The following is an 18,072-nucleotide window of genomic DNA, read 5'->3' as shown; positions in this document are numbered from 1 at the left end:
AACTTGTATGAATACTGTCCCTATATGGTGTGGATTTTGATCCCTGTTTGTTGATGGTCTTTTCAATTAATACTCTACACTAATTAGGAACAGTCTTCATACCAATTAGAAACCCTATCTACGCCAATTTACACATCAGCCATAATCTATACTAATTATGGAATACATCCAAGCTATTTAATGCAGCGTCTACACGAATTATGGTAAAACTATCCATGTTGCCGTTTTAACCTAGGGTTAGGCAGGGCCCCATAGTAGACTTCAGGGCCCCCTACCATCTTTAAAAAATATGCATAATTGTATACTCATAAATGTGAGTTACAATCATACACATTTTTACACTCCTATATACACACATATATACATACAGCATACAGACACAGCATATAAATACAGCATATAGACACCATATGCACACAGACCGCATACACATACATGCAGTATACACACACCACATATAAATACCTACATACATATTATACACACATATACTTATATAAATATACATACAACATATAGACACAGCATATACATACAGCATATAGACACCATATGCACACAGACAGTATACAAACACCACATATACATACCTACATACATATTATACACACATATACTTATATAAATATACATACAGCATATAGACACAGCATATACATACAGCATATAGACACAGCATATACATACAGCATATAGACACCATATGCACACAGACCGCATACACATACATGCAGTATACACACACCACATATACATACCTACATACATATTATACACACATATATACAGTACAGTATAGACACATATGTATACACACATACATACAATTAGGATATTAATGTTTACATAGAGTTAAAGTGTACTGAGCTTGTAAAGCCCACATTGCTCCAGAGTACACATTAAACTAGAACCAAGCTAAAACTAACAGAAAGGTAAACACTTTTGGGCCTTACGAGAGCCTCCAGGTTTCAGGTGTTGCATATACTCCTATGTGTTACCCTGATATAGCAAAATCATGCAGCATAGTACAGCATCCAGGACTATAAAATTTAGATTTTTTTTTCCCCTCATATTTGTTACTTTGACTTAATTTGTTTAGTAAAGTATTCAGCTGGTGATTTTCTTCATAACACATTGAACAAAGCATTGTATTCCTAGCACTGGAAACCTTGAGAATCTTCTGAGTTTGAAGAGATTCAGTCCACATACTTTGCCCAACACCTTTTACAGCATCATGGTATTGATTGAAGGTTACTTTAATATTTCCCATGGGAATAATAGATTGTAAGGGACTAATTACATACAACTACTACTTATGGAGACGGTGTAATGGTTATATTTGCATTTAAAGGAATAACCTTTTAAAATATGGTCTTATAGTCGACAGAGGTGAAAAAGATGCAAATCCATCAGTTCCAACCTATAATAATAATTATTATTTATTTGTATAGCGCTTACTGATTACGCAGCGCTGCACAAAGCATAGTAAATTGGTCCATAGTACCATAGTAATAATCAAAAAGAAAAGTAATATTTACATAATAATTGGTATCCTTTAAGTAGATAGATGGGATCTAGGAGACCTTGCATTATACAGAAATGTGATGCAAGGACTCCCTATCTGGCAAGCGAACTGCAACGCCGTTACATCATATTTCTATATGATACAAGGATACCCGTCCTGTGCTATGTGTTCAGTCCATGGGAATGGACCAACATATAAGTCTGTTTCCATGGGGTGCAGCCGGCCTTCTATCTTGTGAACAGTCTAGTCTCAAGGTTGAAAGAATAGAAAACCAGGGCAAATAGACAATTATAAGAAACAGAAGGGGCAACACATCAACAAAAAAGTGGCCCAAGGTATAACAACTGCTAAAATAGTAACATGGTCATGGGTGACCAAGGCTCATTGACGTCTATGGAGGGGGCACATGATCTACTTTATCCCACAGAAGAGCCAATGTAACAGTCATTGCTTAGGAATATGGACATTGTTTTGACACAGGGGTTTGGGGGGTACAGTCCTGTGGATAATTGCAATAAAACCTGAAAACTGAGTTAGTTACAGAACTCCTTATAGAGTTAAAGGGGTTGTCTCATTTTGGCAAATTAATGTTATAGTATGCATGATGAAAAATTAGCATGTTTCCAATATACTTTCTGTATCAATTCCTCGCGGTTTTCTAGATCTCTGCTTGCTGTCATTCTATAGAAAGCTTTTACTTCGAGTGGACAGAAATCTGACCATGGTCACACATGCATATGACCCACAGCTGTGATTACTCTCTGTAATACTTACGAGCCGTGCACCTGTGTGATATAACGAGCCGTGCACCTGTGTGATATAACGAGCCGTGCACCTGTGTGATATAACGAGCCGTGCACCTGTGTGATCTAACGAGCCGTGCACCTGTGTGATCTAACGAGCCGTGCACCTGTGTGACCATGGTCCGATTTCTGTCCACTGGAAATAAACAATGAAGCTTCATATAGTGTGACAGCAAGCAGAAATCTAGAAAACTTGCTACAGAAAGTATATTAGGAAATTGTATAACTTTTTATTATACAAACGATAACATTTATTTGCTGAAATGGGAATATCCCTTTTAAATTTAAGCAATTATACATTTGTAAGGTATCTTCATTCTTTCTAAGATTCTACTCCTATAAAAATACACAATGTATCAGTTATTTATGATTCTATTTTTTTTTTTTTTTATTAATCCCCTTATTACATACAAGGAGGAAACTTGGTTAGGGGGGGGGGGGAAACGCCTAAGAAGGTGCCATCCCTGCATAATTTTCCATGGCAGAGACCTGATTTTACACTTGCAGATTTGATGAGTCTTACTCTGATGTGGGATTGCACCTCTCCAAGGAAAGAGTGTGAAAACAATTCCAGGCTTGCTATTCTTAAACCAGCTGCTTATCTGCCTGTGCTGGCTTTGTAGGCAGTGACTCATTTACAGACATGAAAAGCGACTAGTCATTGTAAAAGCGACTGCCCTGAATGCTGGCTGCCTCCAGACATGAGCGCACACTGCGCTGGCTAAAGTTTTCATACATTCATGGAGGTACAATGGCAAAATGCACAGCCTTCTAGGGGATATTGTCTGCTCTTCTCCATCTGAATGACCACTTTTTCTTGGATTCTTACAGAATGCAGCTGTGAGCCGCCCGGACGAGCTTCCATCCTAGTAAGTGGGAATGATTTCTCGCCTAGATTTATGTTTCTGTGCTTCATTATGTGATTCCTATTTGGAGATGAACACATTTCAGTTTCATGTTTCCATCTAGTATATAGGTCATCAAAATAATCAGATCTGTCCTGAGGCATGCAATGGGTTAATTATACAATTCTGCTGTTATCATGTATCATTGTTGATTGTAGATGCCACTTGTGATACATTTACAGATTAGCTTTGTATACTGATGATGTAATAACAATGTATATGTATAGGGCAAAATCTATTTTTTTTCACCTTGGTTTGGGTGCTGTGTTTGGCTCTGTAGGTAAACCCATATCCCTCTTTACAACAAAGTTCGCACATTAAGATGTCAAATTGCTCAATACCTATTGATAAACTCAGCTCTGCTAAATTGCATTAGTAAATGACTTTCATTCACAATTTTTATAATTGCAAATCACTAGTAGAGCCTCAAATCTAATGACAGACTCGGCTCTGCTACATCTAGGGCTTCATACCTGATGGAGTTCTTTCTTCTGTGATTGACAGGGACTGTAAAAGTCTCCTTCAGTGGTGGATATGGAGCAGATCAGATGATCTCACTATGTTTTGACCTAATATTAAATCCCTAAAAGACTTTGGAGGGGTTTCAGTCTCCGTAATCGGGTGGGGGGGGGGGGTGCACTGAGTGATCTGTAAATCATTCTGTTAAAAGCTTAAGTTATGCAGAGAATATCTTCAGGATTTGCATATATATCACTTCAGGGTGGATTTTTCTTCTTCTTACATTTTAACACTTTCCACTCTGGATTGTGTCATTTAGAAGTTATGGTTTGTTTCGGTAAAGTTCTGTAAATGAAACAATTCAATTATATTCTTCTATATTCTCTTATTTTATATGGTCCTTACATATTCTGTTCCACTGTAAAGATGACTACAGCTGCCCATACAGATACAGATGTAGAAGTCAATAGCTGTAGCGTCCTAGTAATGGGAAACCAGATTATTGGGGACAGCATGGCAGATTCTTCTTTTCCCTGGGATGGGTTATCCCCAGTGGCGTAACTAGAAGCCGATGGGCCCCAGTGCAAAGTCTGTGCCAGGCCCCCGACTATAATGTACGGTTTATAGTAATAGTTTTCTCATATGGGAAAGTGAGACCTTATGGGCCCCTAAGCCTCTTGGGCCCGGGTGCCACCGCACCCTCTGCACCCCCTCAAGTTACACCCTTGGTTATCCCCATACAAATGTGATAAGTGGTTAATTTATTAGAAATTGTTGGGTTAAGTTAACATACAGAGCAAAGTGGGTCTCTCAAACTAATTTTAGATGCATAGAAAGTCAATTAAAGTGATTTTCCAGAACTAGAAAAAATGGCTGCAATGTTTCCAGACACATTATCCTGTCTGCGGGCAATGTCTGCATCTTATCCCAATTTATGTAAATGGACCTGAATTGTAGTACCAGACACAGACCATGTGTAGATGTGGCTGCGTTTCAATAAAAACTACAGAACTATATGGACACTGCATAGTATTCCTACATATATTCAATTTATATGAGCTCTGCAAAGTATTCCTACATACTGTATATGTTATGTATGAGCTCGACATAGTATTCCTACATATATATGAGCTCTGCATAGCATTCCTACATACAGGCGGTCCCCTACGTAAGGACACACAACTTACAGACAACCCTTAGTTAAAGACGGACACCTCTGCCCACTATGCTCTCTGGATGTTACTATAGTCCCAGGCTGCAGGGATCAGCTGTAAGGTGTCTGTAATGAAGCTTTATTGATAATCCTTGGTCCAATTCTAGCAAAGAATTTTGAAATCACAATTGTCAGTGTGGCAAAAATGTTTTTTGCCTGGATCTACAATTATAAAATATACAGTTCCAACTTGCATACAAATTCAACTTAAAGGAAACCTACCATTTCAAATGGTAGGTGTAAGCTGTAAGTACCAAGCACTTACACTATACAGGCGGTCCCCTATCTAAGGACACCCGACTTACAGACAACCCATAGTTACAAACGGACCCCTCTACCCACTGTGACCTCTGGTGATCTCTCTGGATGCTTTACTATAGTCCCAGACTGCAATGATCAGCTGTAAGGTGTCTGTAATGAAGCTTTATTGATAATTCTTGGTCCAGTTACACCAAATATTTGGAAACTCCAATTGTCACTGGGGCAAAAGAAAAAAAATTGTCTAGAACTTCCATTATAAAATATACAGTTTCGACTTACATACAAATTCAACTTAAGAACAAACCTCCAGACCCTATCTTGTATGTAACCCGGGGACTGTCTGTATAGCACTTATAACACTAACGAAAGTAAGCACCGGCACCAGCTCACCCTAAGCTGGTGCTCGGTATTTACAGCTTACCCCTACCATTTGAAATGGTAGGTTTCCTTTAAGAACGAACCTATCTTGTACGTAACCCGGGGACCTGTATATCCTATATAAATTAACTTTGCATAGTATTTCTAGTATATATGGTTTTTCTCTCTGCAAAAAGTGAAGCCCGCCTTAGTATCCAGGGTGCACCAATGTGTTGAAAGCTACCCTGGTCAAGTCTATGGCGCTGGTTACTAGTCCCACCTATTCCCAATCCCCTGATTCTCCAGTCCAGGTGCTGTCCAGCTGTACTTTACTACCTAGTGTCTTAAGATTTAACATTTTATCATGTTGGGGCCCTTTTTAGTTGTAAAAAGTAACATTTTCATTTCCCTACAAAATTCCTTTAACTACATTCCATTTGTTTCATCAAATGTAGCAACAACACCATTTATACCCCCCAAGGAGAACCTTTAGTGATTTCCCCGGCTGACTGCACTACAGGAATGTATTAAAACTAGCTATAAATAGAGAAGTGGCTGTCCGTGTATGAGTGACCTATGTAACGTGTGCGCTGGTGTATGCTGTATAAGGCAGTGTCTGCTTGCTGTTGGGTGGGGTTGCTGTCAGGTAATATCTGTTGTGCTTCTATCTAATGTGTTTGCTTGTTGTAAATGCTACAATGTTCAGCGTGTTACTAATTCCTAAAGTATCTGCCAGCTCTGGAATGTGTGTGGGTTTGGCAGCGTTAAATCATTTAGACAAAATGAGCAAGATTTGTAAACTATGACAAGAACTGGAGTTAAAACCACTTTGATGCGCAACTACTGGGACTTTTAGCTTCACATAAGGCACTGAGGCTTTTCATAAACTTATAGTAATGATCCATTTTTATATCATGCAAAGCGTTGAGAGGTCATGTACCAGACCAATCTGCCGTGTTTAGGGTGTAAAACAGAGCTGCTGCATTAATTTTGCCTTCCAGAATTCCCCCCCATTAAGATTGATGACCAGAACTCCATATTAAGAATGTTCTATATGAATAATGTAAAAAAAAAAAGTTAATCTATTTTAATTTGGATATAATAATAATTGTCAATATTAACTATTGACAATCATATATTTGGGTAAATTGTATTGTATCTTATGGCATTGTCTGTATCGTGAGATAAACCAATTGGACTTGTTTCTTACCCAACATTTTGCTCATTTGTCATCTGTAGTCTTCATGTATTCTCATACACTGCCTGCTGTTCAATTCTATTCAGTGTAAATCAAGAGATATCAACCTTCTGAGCAGCTTATACGCACTACGGATGAATTATCTCACACTGAAAGGGACAGAGCAATCTTACATATATGAAAATATACTTCTGACTGCAGAGGACAAACCATGTAAATTCCATGTAAAGTCAGTTTTTTAAAAACATTCTCTAGAAAGTTGACTACAGTCTTTCGACATAATTGTATTTCTAGCAACTACTATCCCTATGAAAGTGCTTAGTAAGAGTAGAGTAAAATGTGTAACCTATATGTATGTGTAATAGACAGATAATAAATTATAAATGAAACATTGGGGCACATTTACTAAGGGACCGTCGGACGCATTTCCGTCGGGTTTCCGAAATATTTCACACGATCGGATGCACACGATCGGATTGTGGTGCATCGGCGCCGGCTTTCATGCCACACAAATCGGGGGGCGTGGCTATCGGACAATCCGACTGATTCGGACAAACCGCGGAATTTAACTTTCAAAATTGTGTCGCAAGATCAGCACTTATATGCACTAGGACGAAGAAGGTGAACTGCGGCGGACCTCAGCGGGGAAGCGACACATGCAGGAAATTGGACGCACAATCTTAGTGAATCGCGGCAGCTTTGAATCCTTGTCGGACGTTCCAGATCAGCCTCGTAAACGAGACGGGTAACTAAATGTGCCCCATTGACTTACTTAGAAGTTGCAGGATAAATGTGTAGCCAATTGTGACTACTTATGATTTGAGGGCGGTTTAGCCAAAGTAGACAGTAAATATGGAAATAGTGTATTTCTATATTCTTGCTCTCGCATTATCCTGACAGTAGTAAAAAACGCGACCTAATGAGAATGGTAATGCCCAATGGAATTATAATGGAAGTTGCTATTTGATACATAAAACCCTATGGGTAATTGAAGCTGAATGGAAGGTCTTCACCTTCTGTATTTGGTTTCCATTATACTCTATGATAACAGAAGGGCATAGTGGAAGCCTCTGAAACAGGTGAGTACTAGGCCATATTCTAAATATACTTTTTGTGAATGGTGGGACATAAGTGTCCTTCTAAATGTCTATGGTCCCATTTATCTGTGGGGATGTAAAAGGAGTGAAGGTGTCAATGACCATCATGTGATGAAAGTTTGACTTTAGAGTTTGTAGTCCCTGTAGAGAGTCAAAGCAATCCAACAATAAATGTGTATCTGCTGAACCCCCAGGAAGATTACACTAAATGGCATACTGTATAAATGAAAAAAAATATATCAAATTTTAGTTTAACATACAGCAGTATGAAAGAACAATATACAGGCAGTCCCCGGGTTACATACAAGATAGGGTCCGGAGGTTTGTTCTTAAGTTGAATTTGTATGTAAGTCGAAACTGTATATTTTATAATTGTAGATCCAGACAAAAAAATTTTTGTCCCCAGTGACAATTGGAGTTTAAACATTTTTTGCTGTACTGGGACCAAGGATTATCAATAAAGCTTCATTACAGACACATTACAGATGATTATTGCAGTCTGGGACTATAGCAAAGCATTCAGAAAGCTTCACCAGAGGTCAGAGGGGTCCGTCTGTAACGAGGGGTTGTCTGTAAGTCGGGTGTCCTTAAGTAGGGGACCGCCTGTATAGACCACAGAGGTTGAGATGTCACCGCAATTTTTTTAAACTAAAAACACTTGTGATGTCACAGGGGCATTACTTGGACAATGAATCACCGTTGCGATGTCACAACGGCTTATATGACACAAACACTGTTGTGATGTCATGGCAGTTTTGAAACCCACTTTTGATGTCACAACTCCACAAGCTCGTTTGTGGCTCTTTGAGTTCATTTCCTTAACGTTTTGCAAAATTGTAATAAATTCCATTTATGCGTTAGCAAGTAAAATTTCTAGTTTAGTAGAACATGACCCATAAATCTGAGCAGTGCTGTGAATGCACTTGACCTGCAGAGGCGCTGCACCTTTACCTCCACTGCTTTCACACGTTTGCATTCTTTCCAGATTATGAAAGCGATTAAACAAACACTAATGAACTGGATAATAGGATTTGCCAAAAATCTCTTCACTGTTGAAATCACCGGGAAACAAGTCCTGTCTCACTGTGCGTTCATGTTTTTGTGTCTTCATGCAGCTCATACACACCTAGCTACAACTTCAGCCAGGCCAAAGAGACCTCCCCAGAGCCTCCGCTCTCGGAGAATGAAAGGCAGATCTACAAAAATGTGTTAGAAGGAGGAGATATTCCATTCCAGGGACTGAGCGGCCTGAACAGACGCCCCTCCAGCTCTGCCTCCAATAAAGGTACGTGAAGCAGAAAGATCTATGTGACCCTATCAGGTTTACTTTTGGGTGTAACACAGCACAGTTACTTACATATGAACAGGACTCATAATAGAGATGATTTCATAGGTCAATATGACTAAGTTTTCTTTAGAAATCAAAGTCGCAATGCTGATGATATCTCACCTTGAAAAACAAATACACTGTACTAAAAATATCTACTGTATGCCGGTGTGGTGATTTTATGTATGTCTAATATTTGAATCTGTGCCCCTCTTAAAGTGATGCATCAACAAGTCACCAAATAATAATGCTCTAAGGCTATCCTTGAGCAAACACAAATTAGTGGTTCTGTTCCCTTGTTCCAACAATTAGTGGTGTCCTAAAACCCAATAATCAAAACTTGTGGGCCATGTCAATATTGTTTTTAGGACGACAATTAGATTTGGTGTTTCTCCCATTAACTCCTCCTTCGCACACACCCCTTTCTATACACTTCTTTAATATGGCAAGATAGATGTTAAATGTCTACCCAAACCCTAATTTGAGGAATGCTATGGATTTGAAGCTAGCTTTAAATGTATGTAGGTCAGCAGGTAACAAATTCAAAGATGTCCCCTCTTTGTAGTCCAACTTCTTCTGATAAATGAAAAACATATTTACCCAAATTATAGTGGGAACTGGCATCGGCCCTGTCATTTAGAAGACCTGACTTGTACATCTCTGAATTAAAAATGTAGGGAAGTATTTTGCAGTTTTGAGACAAATCTCAACATGTAGTTTTGATCAGTTGTTTTTCAGTGTTGATTTCATATTCATGCATACTATAATTATTGCAACCTTAACCTAGTGCCTTATTTCTATTCTTCATGCTTGCATCTGGACCCCGCAGGTGGGAATGCTCATGTATTTTCTCATTCCTCATTAAACAAGCGAACATGTAGTGGTAGTAATTCTTTAGGCAGCTTGTATAAGCAGAAGTCATCATTGTCAGCTGCAAAAGCATGTATAGGTGAAATCCTACCATCTAGATTCAAACCTATAGCTCCTGCTCAGGACCCTTCCCGGCACAAGCAAAGCACATCTCTGCCACAGCAGAAAGCACAGAGCTATGAGAACTTGCTGGAACCTTCATCTTTTGTTAACAAACAAACATGCTTAAGGCAAGGAAGTCCAGATAATATGCTGGGGAAATCCTACAAGGATTATAAGGTAAAATCCGGCAGTGCCATGAGCCTGCAAGAGTACACCATGAACACTTCAAAATGTTCATTCACATCCAATCTCAAGTCAGGTGGCGCAGAATTCAACATGATGTACCGCGACATGCACCACATTAACCGATCCTCACTGCAAAATGCGTTGTCTTGTTCCAACGTCAGAGATATTGCTAACCATTTTGAGCAGGAAGGAAAGCATGGAGCCCTTCTTAAATTTGGAACATCTGGAAATGTCCCCAAGCACACAGTATCTTCTCGTGTAACGGCCTTCGAGCAACTAATTCAAAGATCCCGGTCAATGCCTTCCTTGGATTTATCCAATGGACAAAGTGTATCCCCTACCCCTTCACAGTCAAGAACAGGAGTGGTGGCTGCTTGCTCTGTGGAGTCTCTTCTCGAGAGTCCATTGAAGGAAACTGAAGATGCAAACATGCAGCTGCCTCTGTACAAGACCTCCACCCCTAGTAGTAACGTAGAAGAGATGAGCTCTGATCTCAGTGACGTTGCTTTAGTCGATACTCTTTCCGTGTGTACAGATGAGACTGACCACCTTTCCAACACTTCCAATGACAGCTGCAACAGTACTAATAAACCACCCCAAAAATATAAAATGAACACGTGCAAGAGCTCCTGCCCGGCATCCTACACCAGGTTTACTACCATTCGGAGGCATGAGAAGAAAATGGCCAAGAACTCAAAATCTACCGAGCATCAGATAATTCAAAGAAATATCTATCTAATAAGCCCACTTCCTTTTAAATTAAAGAAGCCACTACAGGACAGTCCGAAAAAGTCTTCAGATACCTCAGAAAAAAACTGTAACGTTATTGAGCCATCCAAGAAAAGCCATGTAGATCACCTACTTAAGCCATCAGTTGACGAGAAGCCTTGTCTTCCTCCCCGACAGTCTTCATTCGAGATTGTGGAAAGACTGAACTGTCAGAACGTTAACAATTTTGATCATGATAATGCTAATCTAGAACATGATTGTGTTGACTCTCTGAATAATGGAGATATTGTCTCATTTCCTTTATGTTACGATTTGGATTCAAACAACAATCAGCCGAGTGATGGTGGAGCAGTCACTGGAGGTGGAGTTTTTCTGCATCTTTCCAATATGTGACACTTCATCTTTGTGTCCGACCATCTCTACCTGTCATCCACCTTCATTTCCTCTTGAATCCACATCTGTGCTTCCCGTCTGTGTTCCTTCTGAGCTGACATGTACATGGATTTGTTCGAGTGCAATGCTAAAAGAAACGTAAACACTTTTGTCTATTCAGCTATGGATACATTTCAGATCACTACAAAGCCAACTCTTTGGCTATTGACAAAGTGACCTCGAGATTGAAACAGCCTTGTATAGCAATAAATCTCACCAAATTTTTAGGGAATACTTTTTAATGCCGTCTCACTTAGGACTGCACTGAAATAGAAGTCCGCTCTTTCCAAATGTCTTTGAGTCTCTTGATAAAGTTTTATATTTCAATAGTGTAAAGAAATATTTAAATATTCTCAAGCCTTTCATCGAAAGTAGCTTTGTACATATTCCATTTTAGCTTCTACCAAATATTTCCTTAGTCTTTCTCCTTTACATATCTGATACACTGTCATTTACAGACTATGAAAACTGGGTTTTATCTCCCTTTGAATGGAATAGAAGATGCACATGCTGTTCCATTTTTTAAAGTTTGATGGTTATCAAAGGAGCTGAGTTTGGATATATTTATATGGGTTCTGTATACTGTGAATGGAGCAACAAAGTATGTGCTTCATTTGAATGTGGAACATGGGATCCCCCTTCTTTTGATTACCGTAGTGGAGGCTTCGGCACGGCAATCAGAAGCAAGACGTGATCTTGGGACAATGACTTTAGCTCCTGTATTATACCAGACTGCCCTTTTTTGTCCTCCTGGAAAATTCCTGGATAGCAGGAACTGATTGGATAAGGAACCTCCCTCCTCCTCCCTGTCCCTGCAGCCAGATGAGAGGAACGGGGGTCACATGACCACTGCCGATAAGTAGAACTCAGTCCCTGTTGATGTCCACCAACACCTCCCAGTATAACCTTTTCAGTAAAACTGGAAACCCCCTTTTAAGCTCTTAATATATGTTTGTCTACCCAAAAATAAAGGAGACTAGATTTTGTTAAAACCAACAAAGTGAACTGCAGAAATAATTTCCCAAAACTAGTTTTATCCATTTTGACATCTCATTGCTGGATTCAGTTTTGTCCTGTTTGAGACTGCATCATAAGTGTTGTGTCAATTTTTCTTTCCATCGGTTCTTAACCCTTCTCATGCTGTTTGAATCAATGATAGCGGGATCACAAACAAGCATTATGAAGAGTTTGGTTGCAGTGAAATAGTTATTTAGGAATGGTTTTACACTGTCCTGTGTGCTTTCTCGGCATCTGTGTGCTACCAGCATTAACATTTCATTGCCCTAATTAAAAATGCATTGTTTTTTCCAAGTAGATTCAGAATCTCCAAGACATTTTACCCCCCTCGAATACATGGATCACCCGGAAGAATATGTGCGACGGCGCTATGACAGCAAAGAGGTACTCTTCCCATTCTGAACTATTGCTACATACAAGTGCATGAGGCTGGTATGATACTTTTGTAGCATGATATTTACATGTATGTTTAGATTCGATCTCAAACTGAAGTGATACTATTTATTTTTTATTATTTGTAAAGCTGATAGAACAGTGAAGATACTATTTTCTATACCTCATGTGCAGGGGTGGATTAGGACTGCCTTGGGCCTTGGACTGTATGAATATAATAGCCCCTACATTTCCTATGTATTGTACAAGAATCAAGATTTTTGGGGGAATGTAGGATGTGCCCTTCTGCATGCTGTTAATCTGTGGTTGCAGGACCTTTAGAGTTCCTGAACTGACTCTTGTGTGCATGTGTATTGAGAGCAGGAACAGATGTATGAGGATTTCATGGGTGAAGGTCCGTCTCAGTATGTAGCTCTTAATTATTAACCCCAGTGTTCTTCAGAGGTTAGATGAATTGCTGCTTTTATCGGGTCAATACTGTTGTTATAAAATCGGGTCTGGATTATGCAGCATACTGGACCCATATTCTGATGCATTCACAGTATGTATAATATATTGGTTGTATTACATGACTATACAAGATACTATGGAAACCTGACACATTGCATCAAGTACATTGTCTCCAGAATGGCCAGAATACACATGACCAGTCTTACCATGAATCAGCAGAAAAATCCACAGGCGATGCAAGTTTTTCTACCAGTTACATTTAGACAGTGCTAACAAGGGGCGTAAATGGGAGAGACCAGGCCGAATAGCAACCTTCTGCCCTCCCCCTTCACCCTTAAAATATACATATTTGTATACTCACACAAGTGAGTTACAATCAGAAACATTTATGCACTTGTATAGATACAATATATACATACTATACACACTATGCATTTGCATTGCAAACTAATTGTGTGTTTTAATTTAACTTGCACCCTGACAGAATCCTGTTCTGAGTTCCAGGTTTGGTTTGGTTTGGATGCATTTAAAAAATAACAAGTGACTTGTCTGTGTTGCAGACTCTGCTCAGCTCTCAGTCCCCACCTTTCTGCTTGTGTACAGCTGGAGCACACAGGTGGGGGCTGAGAACTGAGGAGTGAGTAGCAGACAAGTTTTTAAATGCATCCAAACCAAAATAAAACTGTTACTCAAAACAGGATTCTGTGAGGGTTCAAGGTAAGTTGAAACACACAATTATATTGCAATGCAAATGCACAAAAAAGACAGAAAGACATATTTGCAATGTCTGAAATGGGCTTCTGAAACCTGTCTTTAGTGGAAATGAGGTCTCTGGTGACAGGTTACAGTTTGTAAAATCTCAAACCTGGTTCTATGATCTTATTGTTCATTCGTCGTTGGAGGCCAAAATCTCTTATTTCTCTGTACACCTGTCTCATCCTCTGTCGAATGTGAACATAAATTGTAAAATATTTATCCACATTGTAAGATAGTACATTTGAGTAGGGTAGGTATTAACAAAACAAAAATGTAAAAAATGCATTTGTTGCAGCGATTCTCTACATTTTTTCTACAAATTGTCTAATGACCAAAGAAATAAATGAGAATGTATGATGACTGGCTCACTGTGAAGCCTCCATCTTCTATATGTATTGCAATTTAGCAGCGTTTTTTCCTTTTTAAAGGGGTTTTGCAGTTTGACCATATTAATGGTGGTGGTCCCCTTGGGATGCCTCCAGCATTTGACACAACACGACTAAGCTGGAAGGAAGTACTGTCTCTTTATTGACTTTGGTACCACTGCTTGTTGGTGGGGGCCCCCCGAGTGTCTTACCTTGGCAGCCATCTCTGCGGGCACCCAGGCTGTCATCCAAGCACAAAGTTTGCCACCAGGTTGAGTGACTCAATGGCACCTCCTACAGTCCTGGGTAGTCCACGATGTGGGTTTAAAGCAAAGCTTCCTGGGCTCCCTGGAACTACACGAGAAGCAAGGAGGTGTGGAGAGGTCTGGGTTATCATTGGAGCTCCTGGCCTGAAAATGTTCCTGTTCAAGAGGACCCTTGGTGTCCTCAAGATACGATTGAAAGCGGTGGCAGAGGAGGGAGCAATAAGTTGCTAATTAAAATGCTGTGTCAGACCTTTGTGATAAATAAGTGGGATTTTGGCTGTAGTTTGGGCAATCTGCCTCCTAAGAGGTTATCCATCACTGACCTAGGTGATCAGTGGCCTAAAGCTAGAAAATCCCTTTGATCCTGGTAAGACTTGGCCAGGCTTGCATCATGCCTTGCCACACCATAAAAGTGCCAGTCTTTTTTTATTGGCATTAGCAGTGTGAGCAGCCAATGGCCCGTTGTTGTGGTCTACATATACAACGGGTTATGCGGTGAGGCCTTAGTTGAAGGTAATCATACAGTAACAGCTGTAAATTTTTTTTTTTGGGTACAGTGATATTTTCAAGTGTCTTTGGTCATTTCTCAAAAGTAGAAGCTGCGGTGTTAGACAGGGTGGTCCGGTTGCCGAGTTTTGCATCAGCAGATTTGGAAGTGGTCTAGTTGCCACTTTCTTGAGAAGTCTACAGGTGCAACTTTGGATATGTTTTCCAAGGCAATGGGAACTCCCCTGCATGATGCTCCATCTACCACTGCTATGGGTCAGAGACAGTGTCGCGAAAGAATTGGTTAATAACGTCTTTACTCTTTGTTTGAACCCTTGCTGCTCGTCCTGTTGCCCATAACTATGCTGACAGCTAGTTATTCACAAGCCCAATAATGGCATTTTTATCTTAGAAACTTTTAGAGGATCAGAGAAGACTTAAGCGTGAGCAAGAAGAAGCTGATATTGCTGCTAGGAGGCACACTGGGATTGTCCCATCTCATCACCAGTTTATCACTAATGAACGATTTGGAGACCTCCTAAATGTAGACGATTCAGCAAAAAGGAGATCTCGGTCTGAGGTCTGTTCTGTAAAACATTAAACTGCTGCTTGGCCATTATCTTCCATTCACATCCCTACCATAGAGCCAGTCATTAGTAGCCTAGCCATTGCCATCCATCAGCTTTCTTTTATGTATTTGCTTTGCACCAGCTTCGGGTGATAGAGGACTCTTCTTACATAGCAGCATGTTGGCTTGGGTGTCCACTGCATGAATTCCATAGATCATTTACTTTTATATCCTTATGGCACAAAATCTTTTTTTTTTCTTATGTGATTTCTAATTATTTTTTAATATATTGTGACCTACTAACAAACTGACCAATCTGTGTTGTCTAAAAATCTAACTATTGTTCAAAGTCATCGATTACTCATTGCAATATGTTTTAATATTTTGTGCAAACATTTTTATAACATTTTCATGTAATTTTTTTTTTTTTAACCAGATTGTAACTTTTGTACCCACACAAAGAGCAGAAAGTGTTGATTCACATGAATGTTAATGAAACTTTAACAAATGTTGCTCATTGGACATACTGGGGCAGATTTACTTACCCGGTTCTGTTGCGATCCCACGATGTGTTGTCCGATGACGATTCGGGTCTTCGATTCACTAAGATTGTGCGCCCGAGTTCCTGCATCCGTCGATTTCCGCGCCGAGGTCCGCGGGAGTTCACCTTCATCTTCCCGGTGCTTGTAAGTGTGTGCCTTGTGACACAATTCTAAATGTTAAATCTTGCGCCTTGTCCAAATCAGTCGGGTTGTCCGACGGCCTCGCCCCCTGATTTCTCTTGTGTGCAAGACGGCGCCGATGCGCCAATATCCCGGGGCAATTCGGCGCAAAACGGAAATCGACGAAAATGTGCTCCGCGGACCCTTAGTAAATGAGCCCCAATGGGTTCAATGTAATAAGACTGGAGCATTGTCTTAATTATAGACGCACCTGGACCTCTTAGTAATCCCACTGCAGCACTTGTACACGGAATTGAAATCTACACCAGGTAGGATTTCACCAGGTTATACAAAATGAAGCTGGCCAGTGCATGGCCCTAGCTTGTTCCCTACCATGCATGGGGCAAAAAGTTGCTAATTCTTTGTTGCGACGGGTGACTTTTTCATGCCTTGTAAGGGTTTCCATCAAGGGTTTGAAATACCAGCCCTAAAATATATACAATACAATATGAAAAGAACCTGAAAATGTTGAAACTAAACACAAAATAAGAAAACATATTGCCTATAATACTTTTTCTACTAAGAGGAAATTACCGCTGAGACATATGCTTCTCCATGAAGAACATTAAGCATCCGAATTTGCTAATAGAAGTTTAACTTTCATTGTATAGTCAGTTCCCATGATGTCTACAAAGTCTAAACCCACGATAACTTCTCTTTATCAGTATCCCAAATGAATTGCTTATGGCGGCCATACATCTTCTATATAAATTCTAAATATTTTATTTCTCCCATACATTATTCATTTTATTTATGCAGTGTCAGAGATCATGGGCATTAATGACGCCATTACTTTGTATCTGCTTTGATACAACTTCTCTATCCCCAATCCAGCCATAAATTCCCCGGATTGTAGGAGAAGGGAAACGTATTAAGGGGATAAATTCTACATTATTATGTAAATTCTACTGATGAAAGCGTTGTTCTTCTATTAATTATCTCCTGAAATTATTAACATAACAGCACCTCAAACTAAAATATCCAATTTACTCCGTGTGTCACAAAATGTTAATGAAACATCAATATTCTATGAGCTGTGTCTCCAGAAGAGCTAATTTTCTCTGAACATTTCTGTCTCTACTAAGAGCTCACACTAAATCAACTCTTAATATCTAGAAGTGGCATCATCCCTGGGTTTTCATAGTTTGGTATGCTGTTCTAACATGTACTATGTCCATTCCATTTTATCCTATTTATAGATGACACAAGCAAAAGCAAAGTTTGACTTCAAAGCACAGTCTACGAAGTAAGTATGAAAGAGGAGAAGGGAAAGTGTAGTCTTCTCATCTTATGTGCAAAGCCTAGGAGGCCAGCAGAAGATCTGGCTTTTTGGTTGACGTTAGGACAAGTTGAATATAAGGGCAGACTGCGTTGTATAACCTCTGATGATAATCTGAAAAGTTTTTCTGTGAGTTTTCAAAATTTGTTTTTGTAGATTGGTACAAGGGTAGGTAAAGTATTTTATGAGAAAATCACAATGATCAAAAAAAAAATTATAAAAAGCTAAAGGAACGGTATATTTGAATCACTAAGATGCTTGGAGTCCTGTCCCCAGAACACCAGACTTAAGAGACGACCCCTAGTT

The 18,072-nt window shown here is 39.6% G+C and overlaps 1 protein-coding gene across 39 annotated transcripts in view; it reads left to right on the top strand.

The window, feature by feature from the left end:
- Positions 1 to 18,072, top strand: part of SORBS1 (sorbin and SH3 domain containing 1) — a 247,761-nt gene that overhangs the window by 209,438 nt on the left and 20,251 nt on the right. For 31 of the 39 annotated variants that reach the window (XM_072130585.1, XM_072130583.1, XM_072130584.1 and 28 more), the window contains 6 exons: positions 3,160 to 3,197; positions 8,934 to 9,103; positions 9,975 to 11,393; positions 12,780 to 12,865; positions 15,610 to 15,777; positions 17,687 to 17,733. In XM_072130585.1, the coding sequence (XP_071986686.1) occupies positions 3,160 to 3,197; positions 8,934 to 9,103; positions 9,975 to 11,393; positions 12,780 to 12,865; positions 15,610 to 15,777; positions 17,687 to 17,733 (1,928 nt within the window). The remainder of the gene's footprint in view (positions 1 to 3,159; positions 3,198 to 8,933; positions 9,104 to 9,974; positions 11,394 to 12,779; positions 12,866 to 15,609; positions 15,778 to 17,686; positions 17,734 to 18,072) is intronic. The other 8 variants (XM_072130606.1, XM_072130611.1, XM_072130605.1 and 5 more) reach the window with 3 other exon arrangements.

The sequence above is a fragment of the Engystomops pustulosus genome, chromosome 11 (assembly GCF_040894005.1).
Source record: "Engystomops pustulosus chromosome 11, aEngPut4.maternal, whole genome shotgun sequence".
Lineage (NCBI taxonomy): Eukaryota > Metazoa > Chordata > Amphibia > Anura > Leptodactylidae > Engystomops > Engystomops pustulosus.
Note: the sequence above shows the minus strand (reverse complement) of the source record. Positions and strands in the feature narration are given on the sequence as shown.